Here is a 15,107-nt window from a genome sequence, read left to right as displayed (position 1 = left end):
ACCCACCTGCAGTCTGCTACTCCAGCTGCTTCACCCCTTAAATTGGCATGCGCTCTATACAGCCTGCAGGAGCCACATCGGAAGAACACGCTGTGGGTCACAATGTCTTATTATCCTGGAGAAGAACCTTTCTTTTTAGATGAAAATCAAGCCTTTGGCTAATTTTCTGATTTCATATTATCAGTCACAGGAGACAGAAGAGACCTGAAGGACTGAAGAGAATAAAAAGAAATGGGATATTTGGGGGCTAGAAATGGAAGGAAGGGAAACGCTTCAAGAGGCATGGGGAACACAGGATCCCAGGCTGATTGATTAACCCCAACCTATAAAGCCTGGCTTTTTCTGAAGCAGTCTCCTTAGGGCCCCATGTACCTCCTTGTTCCTCAGTGTGTAGATCAGGGGGTTCAGCATTGGGGTGAACATTGTGTAGAACAGGGAGACAATCTTGCCTTGATCCTTGGAGGGAGGCTGCAGGTACATGTAGATGGCTGGGCCATAGAAGAGAGACACCACAGCCAGGTGGGAGGTGCAGGTGTTGAAGGCCTTGCGCCTGCCCTCAGATGAGCGGATCCTCATCACAGCAGCACCAATGTAGCCGTAGGAGATCAGAATGAGGCTCACAGGCACCACCAGGAACATCACACTTACAGAAAATAGCTCAGCTTCATTGAAGGAAGTGTCAGTGCAGGCCAACGTGAGCAGGGCGGGCACCTCGCAGAAAATGTGATCAATATGGTTCCGACCACACCGTGGCAGCTGCATAGTTAGCACTGTCTGTGCCAGTGAATTGACCAGACCACCCAACCAAGAACTGGCAGCCATGAGCAGGCAGAGGCGATGGCTCATAATTGTCATGTAGCGCAGGGGCTGGCAGATAGCAGCATAGCGATCGAAGGCCATGACTGCCAGCAGGAGGCACTCTGTGGCACCCAGTCCAAGGGAGATGTAGAGCTGGGCCACGCAGCCACCCCAGGAGATGGCCTTGTGCGTACTGAGGAAGTTCACCAGCATCTGGGGGCCAACGCTAGTGGTATAGCAGATGTCGAGGAAGGAGAGGTTGCTGAGGAAGAAGTACATGGGTGTGTGGAGACGGGGGTCCAGCCGGGAGATGACAATGATGGTGATGTTCCCAAGCAGCGTCATCATGTAGCTGATTAAAATGAGCACAAACAGCAGCAGCTCCAACTGTGGTTGATCAGACATCCCCAGCAGAATGAATTCCTCAGTAGTACTCTGGTTTCCTTCATGTTGATTCTCCCATGCTGCTTTGTTGTGCATCGCCTGTAGGTACAGAAATAGGAAGGCTGACAAAGACCCTTCAGGCAGGCAGGAGGTTGGTGATAACAGGGATTGGAGTGTGACTGGCAGTGTCTGGTGTGCGTGAATCCTGGAAGGCTGTGCAATTCAATGAGCTGAAAGTAGCTACACCCCCAGTGAGTGGTTCTGGAAAAGCCTGGAAGGGTAGGTTTGTTGGCATTTGTAGCACTGTTGAATCTATTACTAGGAAATGGTGGCAGGTGAAAGAGATGAAATGAACATGTCTATAATGAAGCTGTCCAACTTTTGGCTCGTGGGCTGCATGCGGCCTACAAGGGGTTAGTTTGCAGTCCCTGAGCCTGCAGCTAGTAGCAGTGCCCCCCACTGCTCTGGCTGCAACAGCAGGCTGGGCCTCCATGCTCACTTTATAGGATGGGAGAAAAGCTGAAATACAGGATTTCCCCATCAATGTCTTTGATACATATTAATTAATGATCTCCCTGGATTTGTAAATTTTTCTAAGAAGCCAGGACATGCAGGGGGAGAGAGTGGAGCAGTGCCAAGAAAGACCCTGGCTCTCATACAGCTCTTCCAAGTCAGAAAGCAAGAGTGTTTTTGGCCACTGCTGCCTGGCTGAATTTTCTCAGTTGAAGTGATGACCTTGTGAGAGGCATGAAAGAGAGGGTGAGTGACAGATAGACTTGGAATATGATCGTCTGGGCGGGTGGTTTTGTGGCTTATTCTAGGGTGAGAAGTGAAGAAACTGGAATTCTGTTCCCTTTCCTGCTGCAAACTCACTACATGATCTCTGGCCAGTCCCTCCATCTCTCTTGGCATGTCTACACGTTGATTAATGAGCCATAGTTACTACACATTAAGTTCAGTATTTGGTTATCCAAGTACTAATTCAATGCTCAGTAACTCACACAACTGCACAGTAGCACTGGCATTTTTTTATTGCTGCTTACTGTGCAGCAGCCTGATAAGACTGTACAGTAGCGTATTAGCAGGGCTTTTGCCCTGAACACACCTGCGCAGTGTTATTAGGCTACTGTGTAGTAAGCATTTCTTGTAGATGCACCCTCTGAGTATATACCTATTCTCTTTGTTTAAATATTGAATAATAACCCTTTTCCCTCTCCATTGTGCTTCTTACCTAGTTAAATCGGGGTACCTAGACTGTTAAATTTCTTTCTCTCTCCAGACCTGTCTGTGAAGCACCCTAAACAATGTGACCTTGTCTCAATTGAATTAAGGACTTTTTCTCCCTGGGTGTCTGTGCAAAGCACAGCAAACAGGGCCTGCATCTCTGCTGGGGTAGGAGCTTCCTCGCCCTATGTGTCTGTGTAGTGCTTGGCACAGAAGGATCCTAATCTCAGCTCAGACGGAGACCGTCTCTCACTGAGTGCATGCATAGACCCTGCAGTAATGGGCTACAGAGCTTCACTTGAGCCTCTGAGTCTTGTCATGGTACAGGTTCAGTGTAACCCCGCAACTGTCTGTCCTAGAGCCAGATTGTGAGGAATAAAGTAAAATTGGAGCAAAGAACAGAGAAGGAGCCTGGAAAATATTCCATGCCCAGATCTGCCAACTGGATGCTGTGCAGGAAATCCTGAACCCACCTGTAATCGTACTGAGGTTCTGCACAACCAGATCAAAGGTGCCATAACATACAAGTGCACAGTTGGGACTAGCTCTTGTCTTATCCAGTAACGACACAACCTGTGCTGGACTTTTCAAGGGGCTTCAGTGATCATACTGCCCAGATCCTGCCACGTAGCAACTAGTTAGTTAATCAGTCAGTCAGTCACTCCCATTATCACAGTGTTAGCCCAAGACAGTCGGTCAGTCTTTACCTCCACTCATTCTGCTCTTCCCTGTCCTCACCCCATAGGATATGTTGAACCCTTCCCTCTGTTGCTCAGACTCACCTCCATTTCGTGTTGGTTTGATCACCCCAATATCTCCTTCTTGGACAGTGCCCAGTAGTTCAGTTGTTGTGGGCAGACTCCAGATTGATGATCTCTGATCTCCCTCTTGCCAGGGAGATGGAAGCACCTGGTTGTGGAGCTGCAATGGCTTTGAGGCACCATAGGCAGGGTAATTCTTGCTGTCCTGCCTGGTGCAGAGGAGCAGAATTGCTTGAAGCTGGCTCTGGAGGTCCAGAGCAGCAACAGCTGCTTCACATGCCAGTGGTTTGGGGGAAGGCTCGGTCAGAGAGAAGCGCAGCCCCTCAGAACCAGCAACACCCTGTTGTGAGGTCCCCCGGTCCTGGTACCAAGGCTTGGTTTTTTGTAAGAGATCTGGAGACAATGCAGACCTTTGTGTCAGTGCACTGCTGCCAGGCAGGGGTGTCCTAAGTCTGTCTCTGCTGGAATAGCCTCCTCAGAGACCATTGACACTGGTGATGGGAGAATTAGAAATGCCAGCTGTGCCCAGGACAAAGTGTGTGTGAGAGGGAGAAATGAAGAAGGATGGAGAGAGATAAACTCAGCTGTAAGGAGACAGTGGCTGCAGCACTGCCAGGCAGGGAATACGGAGAAGGAAAAACACAGAGATGGGTGGATGTTTATAAAAGGACAGAGGGAGAGTGATAAAATAATAAAAAGAAAAAAAACAAAGTGACAGAAAAAGACATATTGATTGACAGATGAAGAAAGGGAGACCTGAAAAGGTGGATGGATGGGAACAAAAAGAAATGGAAAGTGAAAGAAATCTGATGTATAGATAAAAAAATGATTAAAGAAAAGGATCTAAAGGGGCCAATTAAAAGTAGAAGGATACAGTAGGAGAGAAAGAGATGGATAAGAAATTGGTTACAGGAGAGAGAATGACAAGTGAGAGGACACAAGTGTGAACAGAGAGAATTGGTTAGAGACGAGTATATATAGAGAGACAAAGTAGGGGACAAATTGGGAGATAAAAATATGCAGAAAGCTAAGAAGCATGAGTTGGAAAGGTCTGCAGGTGGGGAGTGGATGCAGGAGTGAGTGGCCCATATGTCTACACGGCCATGTGCCCTGCCGCAGCCTAGACCTGCTGTCTTTGGGCTCACAGACCTGGTCTGTGTCCTGCAGAGACACAAGCTCAGGTCTGAAGCTCCATGTCTTTGGCTGTGCTTGCCTCCCATCTACAGCTCACAATCCCTAGCTCTAAAGGCCATGGCTGTTAAGGGGAGGGGGCAAGGGGAGGGAGGAGGAAGGGGTGGAGCAAAGCATGAATGGAAGCTGAAGCTGTGCCTGGCATTGGGCACTTGGCTGGGAGCAGGCATGGAGCCCGGGGGAGCTACATCCAAAATACAGCATGAGATTCCTGCAACAGCGGGACCCCCCGAGGGAGCACCGGGGAAGTGACCTCTCACCCACGGGCCTTTCCCACATGTGGTCACAGCGCTGTGCGGAGCATATGGGTCCTGCCCCATCACAGGCTCCCCCTGGTTCCAGGTCTCTTTTCGCAGCTCGCAGCCCTGCCTTGTCATTTGTAAAAGCAACCCAGACCCAGCAGCATGTGGATGGCTGCCCAGACCTGTCCTTTTCAACAGAAGGGCATGGGAAAACAGTGTGGGTGACCAGAGGTCCCTTTTGTTGAGGGCAGCAAATACAGTCACCGGCACAGAGGTAGCTGACCACCCATCACCATTGGCACGGAGGCATCTGGTGCTGTCCTTTGTGTTGCTGCCGCCATGGGCGTCAAGCTGCTCTGCTGTCTCTTGTCCTTACATGGCTATGAGATGAGCTGGGAAAGTTGTTAGCCTGTTTCCCTGTTCTGAGCGCAGGGCTAAAATCAATGTGTAGTGGAGCTGTGTGGAAGTGAGAGCGAGGAGCTGAGCATGGGAGGAACTGGGGACCAGAGGGTGCGGCTGAGACTCTGGACTCCGGGAATCTCCCTTGTGTGAGAGGAGAGTGGGGTTTAATGGTTAGAGCAGTGCAGCGCTGGATTTCCAGATTCCTGGACTCTTTTCATCGGCCCCAACCCATTACCAGAATGGGAATGGTTGTCCAGGGGTGTCTGGGCCTTCTCCTCTCCATCATCCACCACATTCAACCTTGTCCTCTCTTATGTTTTGTGTGTTTGCCAGTGCATCTGATCCCTGGTAGAGGTCCCTTCCCCCTGGTTTCCCAGTCCTTTCTTCTGAGTCCCCCCTCTGCTCTCATTTCCTTCTGCTTCATCTCTGTATCTCTCCTGCTTCTGCCCCTTTGGTGACACCACAGGCAAACTCACAAGCAGGGGAGCCTGAAGCAAGATGGCCATGGGGTCCAGGTGCAGGCAGAGCCTGATGGCCCAGGGGCAAAAGTAGAGGGGTCTTGTGACCCAGCAAGCCCTGTACAAGCCCAAGCCTCAAGCCAAGGTGGTCATCTGGCTGTGGAAGCCTCCAGGGATGGGACCTTCTCTGAGAGGTGTCAGGACCGGAGTGCAGACGGTGGTGAGAGGACTCAGGAGGCAGCCCTGAGTGAAGCGAAGCTGGGGGCTCTGCAAGGAAGCAAGCTGAGCACCCTGGGCACTTCCTGTTTTGTTTTCCTGTCTACTTGGAGCCCACCACCTAGGGGCATGGGGAGCCCTGTGTGGGACAGTCCTTTGAACTGGGTCTGGTGCTTGTATTTTGTAGTTCTTGTTTTCTCTGGAGAGCTGGATTGTGACTGTAGGGGAGGTGGAGAACAGTGATAGGGGGTGACTGGGGACACCCTAAACATGAAACTGCACTGAGTGGGCAGGGGATAATGAGTAGAGTAGGTGCTGTGGCCACATGAGGTCGAGCCTGGACTGTGAATCCGGGGGGTTAAAGTATGCTCTGTGACCACATGAGGTCGAGCTTCCCCTATCAGGCAGGAAGTGGCAAGGGAAAAACTGGAGCCAAAGCCCATAGCTGCCTACATAGCAGATATTGGGGGTGCTGGAACCTGAGGCCAGGAGCTGGTGTCCCTGAATAGAGAGCATTGAGCTAAAGGGCTCAGCAAGGGCTCAATTCCAGATGAAGCTGGGGGAAGGGGAGAAACCTTGGAGCAGACAAGGCCTGCCTCTTTGAAAGGGTGCCCTGCCCTCCGTGCAGTCTCCATTATTAATGTTGACTTCAAGACGTGGCAGAAGAGACTACTGAATATGGGGGAAACTGGAGGGCATTGGCACTAATAGGCCTCTAGAGGTGGGTACCCTGTAGCGGCACTTGTATGCAGCATACAGTGTGATAAATATATGTACATTAATGTTGGCCTGTAAAAAGATTGGGACTGGCCTGTGGTAGCACAGGTGATAAGCTGCATGCAGTTTGGCACAGTGTGTGCTGCTTTGTTATCCTGTGTTGTAGTGCTGCCCTGCTCTTCAGCACCTCACCTCCACAGCCCTCCTCTCTACTCCCCCTCTTCTCCTGGAGCAGGTGCCTACCATCACCAACAAATTCAGCCCCGTGCCTTTACACCCCGGGTGTCAGGGTTAGGAATCAGGTGCTTGTGCCATGAAGGATGGAGGTGATGGTGGCATCACCCAGCTTGGAAACTGAGGAGGGGAGTAGCAGCCCATGGCATCCTGCTGCACTAAACTGGTTGCGGACCCATGGTTAAGTAGGATATGTGCTGCACTAGCTGGCCAATCAATCAACTTACAGCAAAGCTTGTTTAATTCTTGGATTCTGGCCACTGATCGGTTGTCCAGAAGTAGTGAGTAATAAAGTAAGTGGCCAATGCTATACTGTTGTATGAAGTGGGTAGCTGTCCATTTGGCCAGAGAATGTGCATAAGGAAGGGTGTGGAGTACTGGGCTAGGTGGCCAGTGATATCTTGCAAACATTTTGGATGCCCTAAACCTGTCTGGTGCCTGAGCTGCAACAAAGAGATAGAGCAAATTAGGTTAGCTGGCTCGTGAGACTTTGGCTAAGGTGGGAGGTCAAGCATTGATCCGAGTATGCCGGTGCTCTGGCCTGGGCTGGATTTTTCTTTCTCCCTGTTTCCAGCCCTGTCAGGAAAGCCCTGGGCTGTGTGTGACATGCCCCTGAGTGACTCCATGCTGGGCCCTCCCTCACCTGACTTGAACAAAGGAGATTTTGGTGGATGCCTTGCACAAGCAGGCCCAGCAGATGTGAGCCTGAATTGGAGGTGCTGATGCCCCTGATTCCTCATTAGGCTGCTGTTGGTGGGCATTGTAAGCATCTTGGCACCTGCTGTGCCTGGAGAGAACCGAGGAAATACCTGGGTCTTATTAAATACATGTCCTGTTTGTGCTGCAGCCTCTGAGGAGCCCCATGGAAAGTGCAGGCAGATCATTGTAAAGTTTGTGTGCGCAGTTCAGAAATGAACTGAAGTGAATCCAGAAGGAACCCAACTGAATGTGAATTCAAGTCTCAGGAGAGGAGGCGGGCTTGGAGAAATGAACAGGAATATAGAGGTAGGCAATTATTTTGGGTAGAGGGCTGGTTATTGAGTTTTGGCAAGCCATCAAGGGCTGCATGACAGGCAGCCAAGAGCAGATAACTATTCATTTTCTAAATTTTTTTAGGGGCTTCGCGGGCCAGTTGGAATGACTTGGTGGGCCGCATCTGGCCCACGGGCCGCATTTTGCCCACCCCTGCCCTAGTGGATGTGGCCAGGATCCTTTTAGTCCAGTGTTCAGTAGGGCACCCCCACCCCTCAACTTCAGAGCAACATACCTGGTGGACAGGTGTGGTTCATTCTGCTTTTAGGAGGAGTTTCTTATTTATTCATGCAAATCAGTAATTTATATATGAATTAGGGAATGCTACTGCACACAAATGAACCATTTCATGCTGCCCCATGTATCTTACCGTCAGTCATCCAAATCTTGATCCAGTGTCACCCTTTTGGAAGAAATTGGAGATATTGCCTCAGTCATCCCACTGTTGACTCAGAGTTACCCTGCCAAAGTAATTAAGAGAAATTTTCTTCTCCCTTCAAGAAGAGTGACCCCACTGAAGTCACAGATGTTGATTCCTGCCTCATAAACATCCCTGGTACCAACCAAGGGTGACCACGGTGATTCTTCCATGGCTAAGCATGGAGCAGCAGGGGATCTAAGGACCCAGGGAATGGATGCAGGAACAGGGCAGGAAGAAGTAAGGAGCCAGCAGGGATATTGTGAGCTGGAGGACAGGGGTGTGGTGAGACATGAGGGAGGCTGTCTCCCAGGTTAGGCCTGGGACTGGGGGAGCAAAGCAAGAGACAACAAAAGTTATAATTGATTTAAGTCCCATGGTTTTTGCCAAACTCAATACTGTGTCTACTTGATTTTCAGTATGACCTGGGCACTCTGTTTGACCACTTTGAATCATCAAACATGTGCATCTATGGGACCACTGCAGTGCTTCTTGAGTAGGCATCTTTCCATTTTTAGATAAATTCTGAAGGCAGAGCAATTACAGAATAAATGAGAGACTGGTTTGTTGCCTTTTTATTTGGGCAGCTGACGGGGGTGTTTCTAGTCCTCCATAAGAACAGAAACAGGGGATGGGGAACAGATCGAGAGAGGTGTCCTATATTGCCTCCAGTTCCACTTAGTCCCTCTTGCACAGTTGAAGTCTACATGTCCCCACAAGTGACTGGGATTTGAAACTATGGGGTGTGTTGACACTGGATTTTAGGAACACAGCTCCTATATCTTTCTTCCGGGCGAGCACAACCCTCAGACCGACCACAACACCTGCCAGTTGATAATAGGTGAGTTTATTGATATCCAGTAAGAACAGAAAAGCAACAACTCAAACAATCAAGCAATTCTCTATCCACCAGTTGTAGAGATGTCATCAAAGTACGTCTGGTCAGGACGCAGGCTCCAATCTGAGGCACTTTCTCTTAGGTGTCAGTAGCCTGAAAGTGGGATACCGAGGCCCACAGCCCCCCTCCAGTGGGGTGCATGAGATGGGTGGCTGGTATGCCCTCGGTCCATGCTGACCTCAGGGACCCTTCCTGGGGGACGGGGATGGGGACCCCTTTCAGGGAGGAGAAGGAGGAGAAACGGGAAGGGATGAGAAAGAACAGGGAGGGACCCTTTGTTAATCTAGAGTCTCTGCTTATGTATTCTCCTTCCCCCTTGATGACTCTTCATCTGTGGCTATCTCTGGTTGGCTGTCTCTCTGTGGTGACACATCCACATAGTCTTCTGGGCCTACTCCTAATTTGGTCTTTTCTCCAAAACCGGGACTCAGCCCCCCCTGCTTTCTGGGACCTTGTAGCTGGTGTCCCTTACCTTGTGTTATGGGACAGTATGGTACATACTACTTTGGTTCCCAGGCTGTGTCTCCTTGTTGTGTTAGAAAACCTGTCTGCCTTGAAAGCTGTGATCTCGTGTTATGGCATGGCCCGCTCAGTTCTCAGGCCGTGTCCATCCATTGGCCTTGTTGTGCTAGACAGCCTGTCTGTTTTCAGGGCCATGAGAAGCTGCGTGTGTCTCCCAAGCTCTTTAGAAATCCATTTAACCCCTGCTGCCCATCTTGAACCCTTATAATACATATAAATACTTATAAGCAAATTTCCAAAAACACAGACCTTTAATACCATTTTTAAGCCAACAGGGTGGGGCTAGGAATATTACGGCTGCACTAGGAACAACAGAATGAGCTCAACACAGACAGATGTAAGTGGAATAGACTGCCTGGAAAACTTGTGGGATCTCCTTCTTCGGAGGTTTTGACTCAGAGGCTGGATAAGTATAATTAGACAGGGATGATTAAGAAGTAGCAGTCATGCATTCATGCAGGTGGTTGGACCAGATGACCTTGGATAATGGTGACATCCCTTCCAACTTAGACAAACTCTAGACAAATTACAGAGGTGGGCAGATGAGAATAGGATGGAATTCACCGCAGACAAGTGCAAGGGGCTGCATCTAGGGAGAAGGAACCAGCAACACACCCATAGGCTGGGGAACACCCTTCTTGTCAAAACGGTGGCAAAAAGGGATCTTGGAGTCATTGCGTTATTGGGAACACAGTAGACGTGCTTCATGTAGACACAGCTTTGGGTTCCAGGACTCTTGCAACCCTCCCTTCTGTGTAAGCCAACTACAGCTGGAGGAGCAGAGGAGCTTCTCAGCTCTGCCTACTTCACATTCAGGACAGGTTACAGGGCAGATGTGGCTTCAGATCCTCCTAAGCCTGTAGTGAGGCCTCATTCTTACAATGCAAATGCCCTTCTTACTGGTTACAAAACGTCAGGTGGAAAACGCAGGGTCAAATAAGATCATCCTGTGGCATGTGGTAGCTGGCTCTGGATAGGTTAATAATAGCCTGCATGCTATAGCAGTCTCAGCAGCCTAAAAACACATCTCTCAGGCTGAAGTAGAATTCCCACCGTGTGGTGAGAGGCCTGGTGTGAGGTCGTGCCACATCTGGACATAGTCATTGTCACAGGTACCATCCCCAGTGGTCACCATGGAGCCCCTGAAGGCTGACAATATTTCCCTTTACCATGTTCTGTGGGCAGTTTGCCTTTCTTCCCTGCCATGCCTTGATGTAAAATGGTTATTTAAGATGTAGGAGGCTGCCCTCATCTTAATTTAATGACCTCCTGCTGTTTGTGGTCTGTATTTCATGGGCTAATTGCATGATTCCAAGCTGTCCCTACTGCATGTCCCAAGCCACACAGGTGTCATCCTCATGGCTGTTTTCTCATTACACAAACAGCCCTCCCCTGGGCCCTCAGAGCTCTTCGTCTTTCTGTCAGCTCCTCGCTGGGCCCTCAGAGCCCTCAGTCTCCCACTCAGTCCCTCTCTGAGCTCCCAGACCCCTCGGTCTCTCCCTGAATACTTCTGGTCCTACTTTCCTGTTCTCTCTCTGGGACTCCGGACACCTCTGATCCCACTCTTTTCCTGCTGCCACTGGACCCTTTTGGTCCCACTTCTGGTTCCCCTTCCTCTAAGCTCCAGCTCTCTCTGTGGGCTTGCTCTCAGCCTCAGGTCCTGTTCTCCTTGCTGTGTCCACTCTCACCCTCAGGGCTGCTGTTCTCACTTTCTCCTTTGGACCCTGCATAACAAGGGTGGCACCACCATAGCCGGATCACAGTCTCCTTGATCCTGTTGCTTTCAGGTTGTGGTCACACATGGACCTTCAGCCTATCCATTTCAAGGCCCTGGTCCTGCCTCAGGCCAGTTAAGATCTCCAGGCTCCCCCAGGTCCAGCAGTCTCTGCAGTGGTCTCTCCTCAACCTCCTGGCCCTAGCTCTCTCATTCCCTGATCCCGCTGGACCACCCCCCCACAGACCCTTCAATAGTTCCCTTACACTTAGCTCTGCTCTTTGGGCCCAAGGAAACTCATCAGGACACTCGGCATGTCTCTGTCCCCTGGATCCCTCGTCAGGCCTGATGCTCATGGATTCTTTCTAGGCCCCAGACCCTTCATCAGGTCCTACATACTTGGCCCCTTTCTCTGGGCACACCCAGACCCTACAATGTGTCCCTTTCACTTGGCCCTCTAGCCTCACCCAGACTCCACAATAGGCGCCATACATTTAGCTCCTTTCTCTGGGCTCACCCAGGGCCCTTCCTGAGTCTCTAGGAACCTCCTCCACCCCTTTAGTTCCCAAACCTGCAGACTACCTCAAATATTCCCCTCCTGGAGCTGCAGCCCTTCTCAGGGCCTGGGCTTATATCTGCCTTCATCCCAGCTCTCCTTCTGGGTCAGATGAATCCCTCACATCAGCCCTGGTCACCCCCTGCTGACTCCCTGGGTTAGATTATCCCATAATTAGCTCTGGGCCCACATGCAGCCAGGTACTCCGGCTGCATCTCCTCTTAAACTGGCAGGCACCCTATGCAGCCTGCCAGAGTCACATGAGAAGGAGAACAGGCTTGTGGTCACAATGCCTTATTATCATGGGGGCAGAAACAACGGGCAGTTTTACACATTCATGTGCCACAATAGCAGCTACTTTGAAAAGTGCCCAGTGCTGGGGCATGTGCACGTGCATAAACAGTGAAGTGAGTGTCAGCACACAGAAAAGGGTGGTGGTGAGCCTTTGAACTAAAACACGTCACAGGTGTTTTATACAAACGTATGTGACACAACTCCGGGTCTGTCAGCTTGCATGCAGGGCAAACTTGATTAACCAAGTCTGCTCTAACATACTGGATTTCTGAAGCATAGGAGTAGACAAAAGTATGTGTATAAATGCCCTTTGTTTTTAGATGAAAAAGAAACGTTTTCATAATTTTCTTATTTCATATAATGGGTCACAGGACATAGAAGAAACTTGAAGGATTGAAGAAATTAAAAAGGAATGGGATATTTTGGGGCTAGAAATGGAAGGAAGGGAAATGCTTCACGCGGTATAGGGAACAGAGGGTTACAGGTCGATTGACTAACCCCAACCTATAAGGCCTGACTTTCTCCAAAGCAACCTCCTCAGGGCTCCATGTACCTCCTTGTTCCTCAGTGTGTAGATCAGGGGGTTCAGCATTGGGGTGACCATTGTGTAGAACAGGGAGACAATCTTGCCCTGACCCTTGGAGGGAGTCTGCAGGTACATGTAGATGGCCGTGCCATAGAAGAGCGACACCACAGCCAGGTGGGAGGTGCAGGTGTTGAAGGCCTTGCGCCTGGCCTCAGCCGAGCCAATCCTTATCACAGCAGCACCAATGTAGCTGTAGGAGACCAGGATGAGGCTCACAGGCATCACCAGGAAGATCAAACTGAGAGAGAATTGCTCAGCCTCAATAATAGAAGTGTCAGCACAGACCAGCTTGAGCAGGGCGGGCAACTCGCAGAAGATGTGATCAATATGGTTCCGACCACACCGTGGCAGCTGCATAGTTAGCACTGTCTGTGCCAGTGAATTGACCAGACCACCAAGCCAGGAACTAGCAGCCATGAGCAGGCAGCGGTGATGGCTGATAATTGTCACGTAGCGCAGGGGCTGGCAGACAGCAGCGTAGCGATCGAAGGCCATGACTGCCAGCAGGAGGCACTCTGTGGAACCCAGGCCAAGGGAGATGTAGAGCTGGGCCACACAGCCACCCCAGGAGATGGCCTTGCGTGTACTGAGGAAGTTCACCAGCATCTGGGGGCCAACGCTGGTGGTGTAGCAGATGTCGAGGAAGGAGAGGTTGCTGAGGAAGAAGTACATGGGAGTGTGGAGACGGGGGTCCAGCCGGGAGACGACAATGATGGTGACATTCCCAAGCAGTGTCATCATGTAACCGATGAAAAGAAGCACAAACAGCAGCAGCTCCAACTGTGGTTGATCAGACATCCCCAGCAGGATGAATTCCTCGGTAGTACTCTGGTTTTCTTTGTGCTGATTCCCCCATGCTGCTTTACTGTACATCACCTGTAGGTACAGAAATAGGAAGGGTGACAAAGACCCTTCAGCCAGGCAGGAGGTTGGTGATAACAGGGATTGGATAGTGACTGGCAATTTCTAGTGTGTGTGAATCCAGGGGGGGTGTGCAGCTCACTGAGCATAGAGTAGCTACACTGCCACTGAGTAGATCTGGAAAAGGCTGGAGGGGTGGGTTTGTGAGCATTGGTAGGTACAATCCATGACTAGAAAATGGTAGCAAGTACAGGAAATGATGTGACAATGTCTACAATAGGTTCTGTCCAAATTTTGGTTTATGGGCTACATGTGCCCTACAGGGGGTTAGTTTGTAGGCCCTGAGCCCTCAGGAACAACCAACTTCCCCCTTTCTTCTGGCTGCAGTAGCAACTGGGGCCTTCATGCTACCTGTAGGACCTGTGGTTTCTGCTTCCTGCCCCCGTCCTGGGAGACAGGTGGTGCAGAAGGACAGTCCCAGGTGCTGAGCACGGGAAACTGGCGCTGCCTTAGTCAGGCCCCTCCCAGCAACCATGCACTGACTGGGTAGCGGGGGAGGTCCCCTGTGAACAATCTCACTGACGGGGGACTTCTCCCTCAGCTGATCTCTCTCCACTCCTCAGATGGCGCTTGTACTGGCATTCCTACCTGCCCCCCGCCCGTTGCCTAAGCAGCAAGTGTGGCCAGTCAGGGGGTGCACCAGTGCTCTCAGGGGATGCATGTGCACCCCCGTGCACCTCCTACATGTTGCCACTGGTGCCAAGGTCAGGTTGGGAGGCACCGAGCCCCAACCGCTTAAGAAGCTGGACAACCCAGGTGTTAGACATGCTTGTTGGTAGATTAGTACCTGGACACGCTCTTAGTTGAGAGCCTTTTTACTCAAAGGACCAGTTCCCAGTAATACAGAATATGCCTTGTAGGTGATCCAGTCCTTACCTTTTTCGTGTCCTTATGACAAGATACTTAACGGAATGCACAGAATAGCTGGAACCTGACAGGGCTGCACAGCGAGCGCCTCCGCTTTGGCCTCAAAGTTTACAAGTTCTGGGCTGTCAACCACGTGCCCTGCCACCAACACCACCCCAGATTCCTTTGAGCCAGTGATCTACAGCAGATGTTCTTTCATTCTAGTAGAACAGTCTGGATTTATAGTTTCATAGTTGGTCGGGTCAGAAGGGACCTGAGCAGATCATCAAGTCTGACCCCCTGCCACGGGCAGGAAAGAGTGCTTTGGTCAAACAACCTGGCAAGGTGATTATCAAGCCTCCTTTTGAAGACCCCCAGGGTAGGAGCAAGCACCACTTCCCTTGGAAGTTGGTTCCAGATCCTAGCCGCCCTGACTGTGAAGTAGTGCTTCCTGATGTCCAGCCTGAACCTACTCTCAGTCAACTTACGGCCGTTATTCCTAGTGACTCCTGGTAGTGCTCAGGGGGACAGGGTCTGTCGTGTTCCCTGGTGGTCCCCCTTGGTAATTTTATAGAAGGCCACCAGATCCCCTCTCAGCCTCCTCTTGTAGAGACTGAACAGGTTCAGGTCCCATAGCCTCCCCTCATAGGGCCTGCTCTGCTGCCCCCTGACCATGCGAGTGGCCCTCCTCTG

At 50.8% G+C, this 15,107-nt stretch overlaps 1 protein-coding gene across 1 annotated transcript; it reads right to left on the bottom strand.

The window, feature by feature from the left end:
• Nucleotides 1–312: 312 nt before the first annotated feature.
• LOC132243691 (olfactory receptor 2G3-like) lies at nucleotides 313–13,520 on the bottom strand. The gene is made up of 2 exons (XM_059714083.1): nucleotides 12,906–13,520; nucleotides 313–1,254 (listed from the first exon to the last, which is right to left on the bottom strand). The coding sequence occupies exons 1-2, from the start codon at nucleotides 13,518–13,520 to the stop codon at nucleotides 313–315; spliced, it is 1,557 nt and encodes a 518-aa protein (XP_059570066.1).
• Between the last annotated feature and the right edge of the window lie 1,587 nt (nucleotides 13,521–15,107).

Source organism: Alligator mississippiensis, chromosome 11 (genome assembly GCF_030867095.1).
Source record: "Alligator mississippiensis isolate rAllMis1 chromosome 11, rAllMis1, whole genome shotgun sequence".
Lineage (NCBI taxonomy): Eukaryota > Metazoa > Chordata > Crocodylia > Alligatoridae > Alligator > Alligator mississippiensis.
The sequence above is the reverse complement of the archived record's forward strand: the minus strand, read 5'-3'. Positions and strand labels throughout refer to the sequence as shown.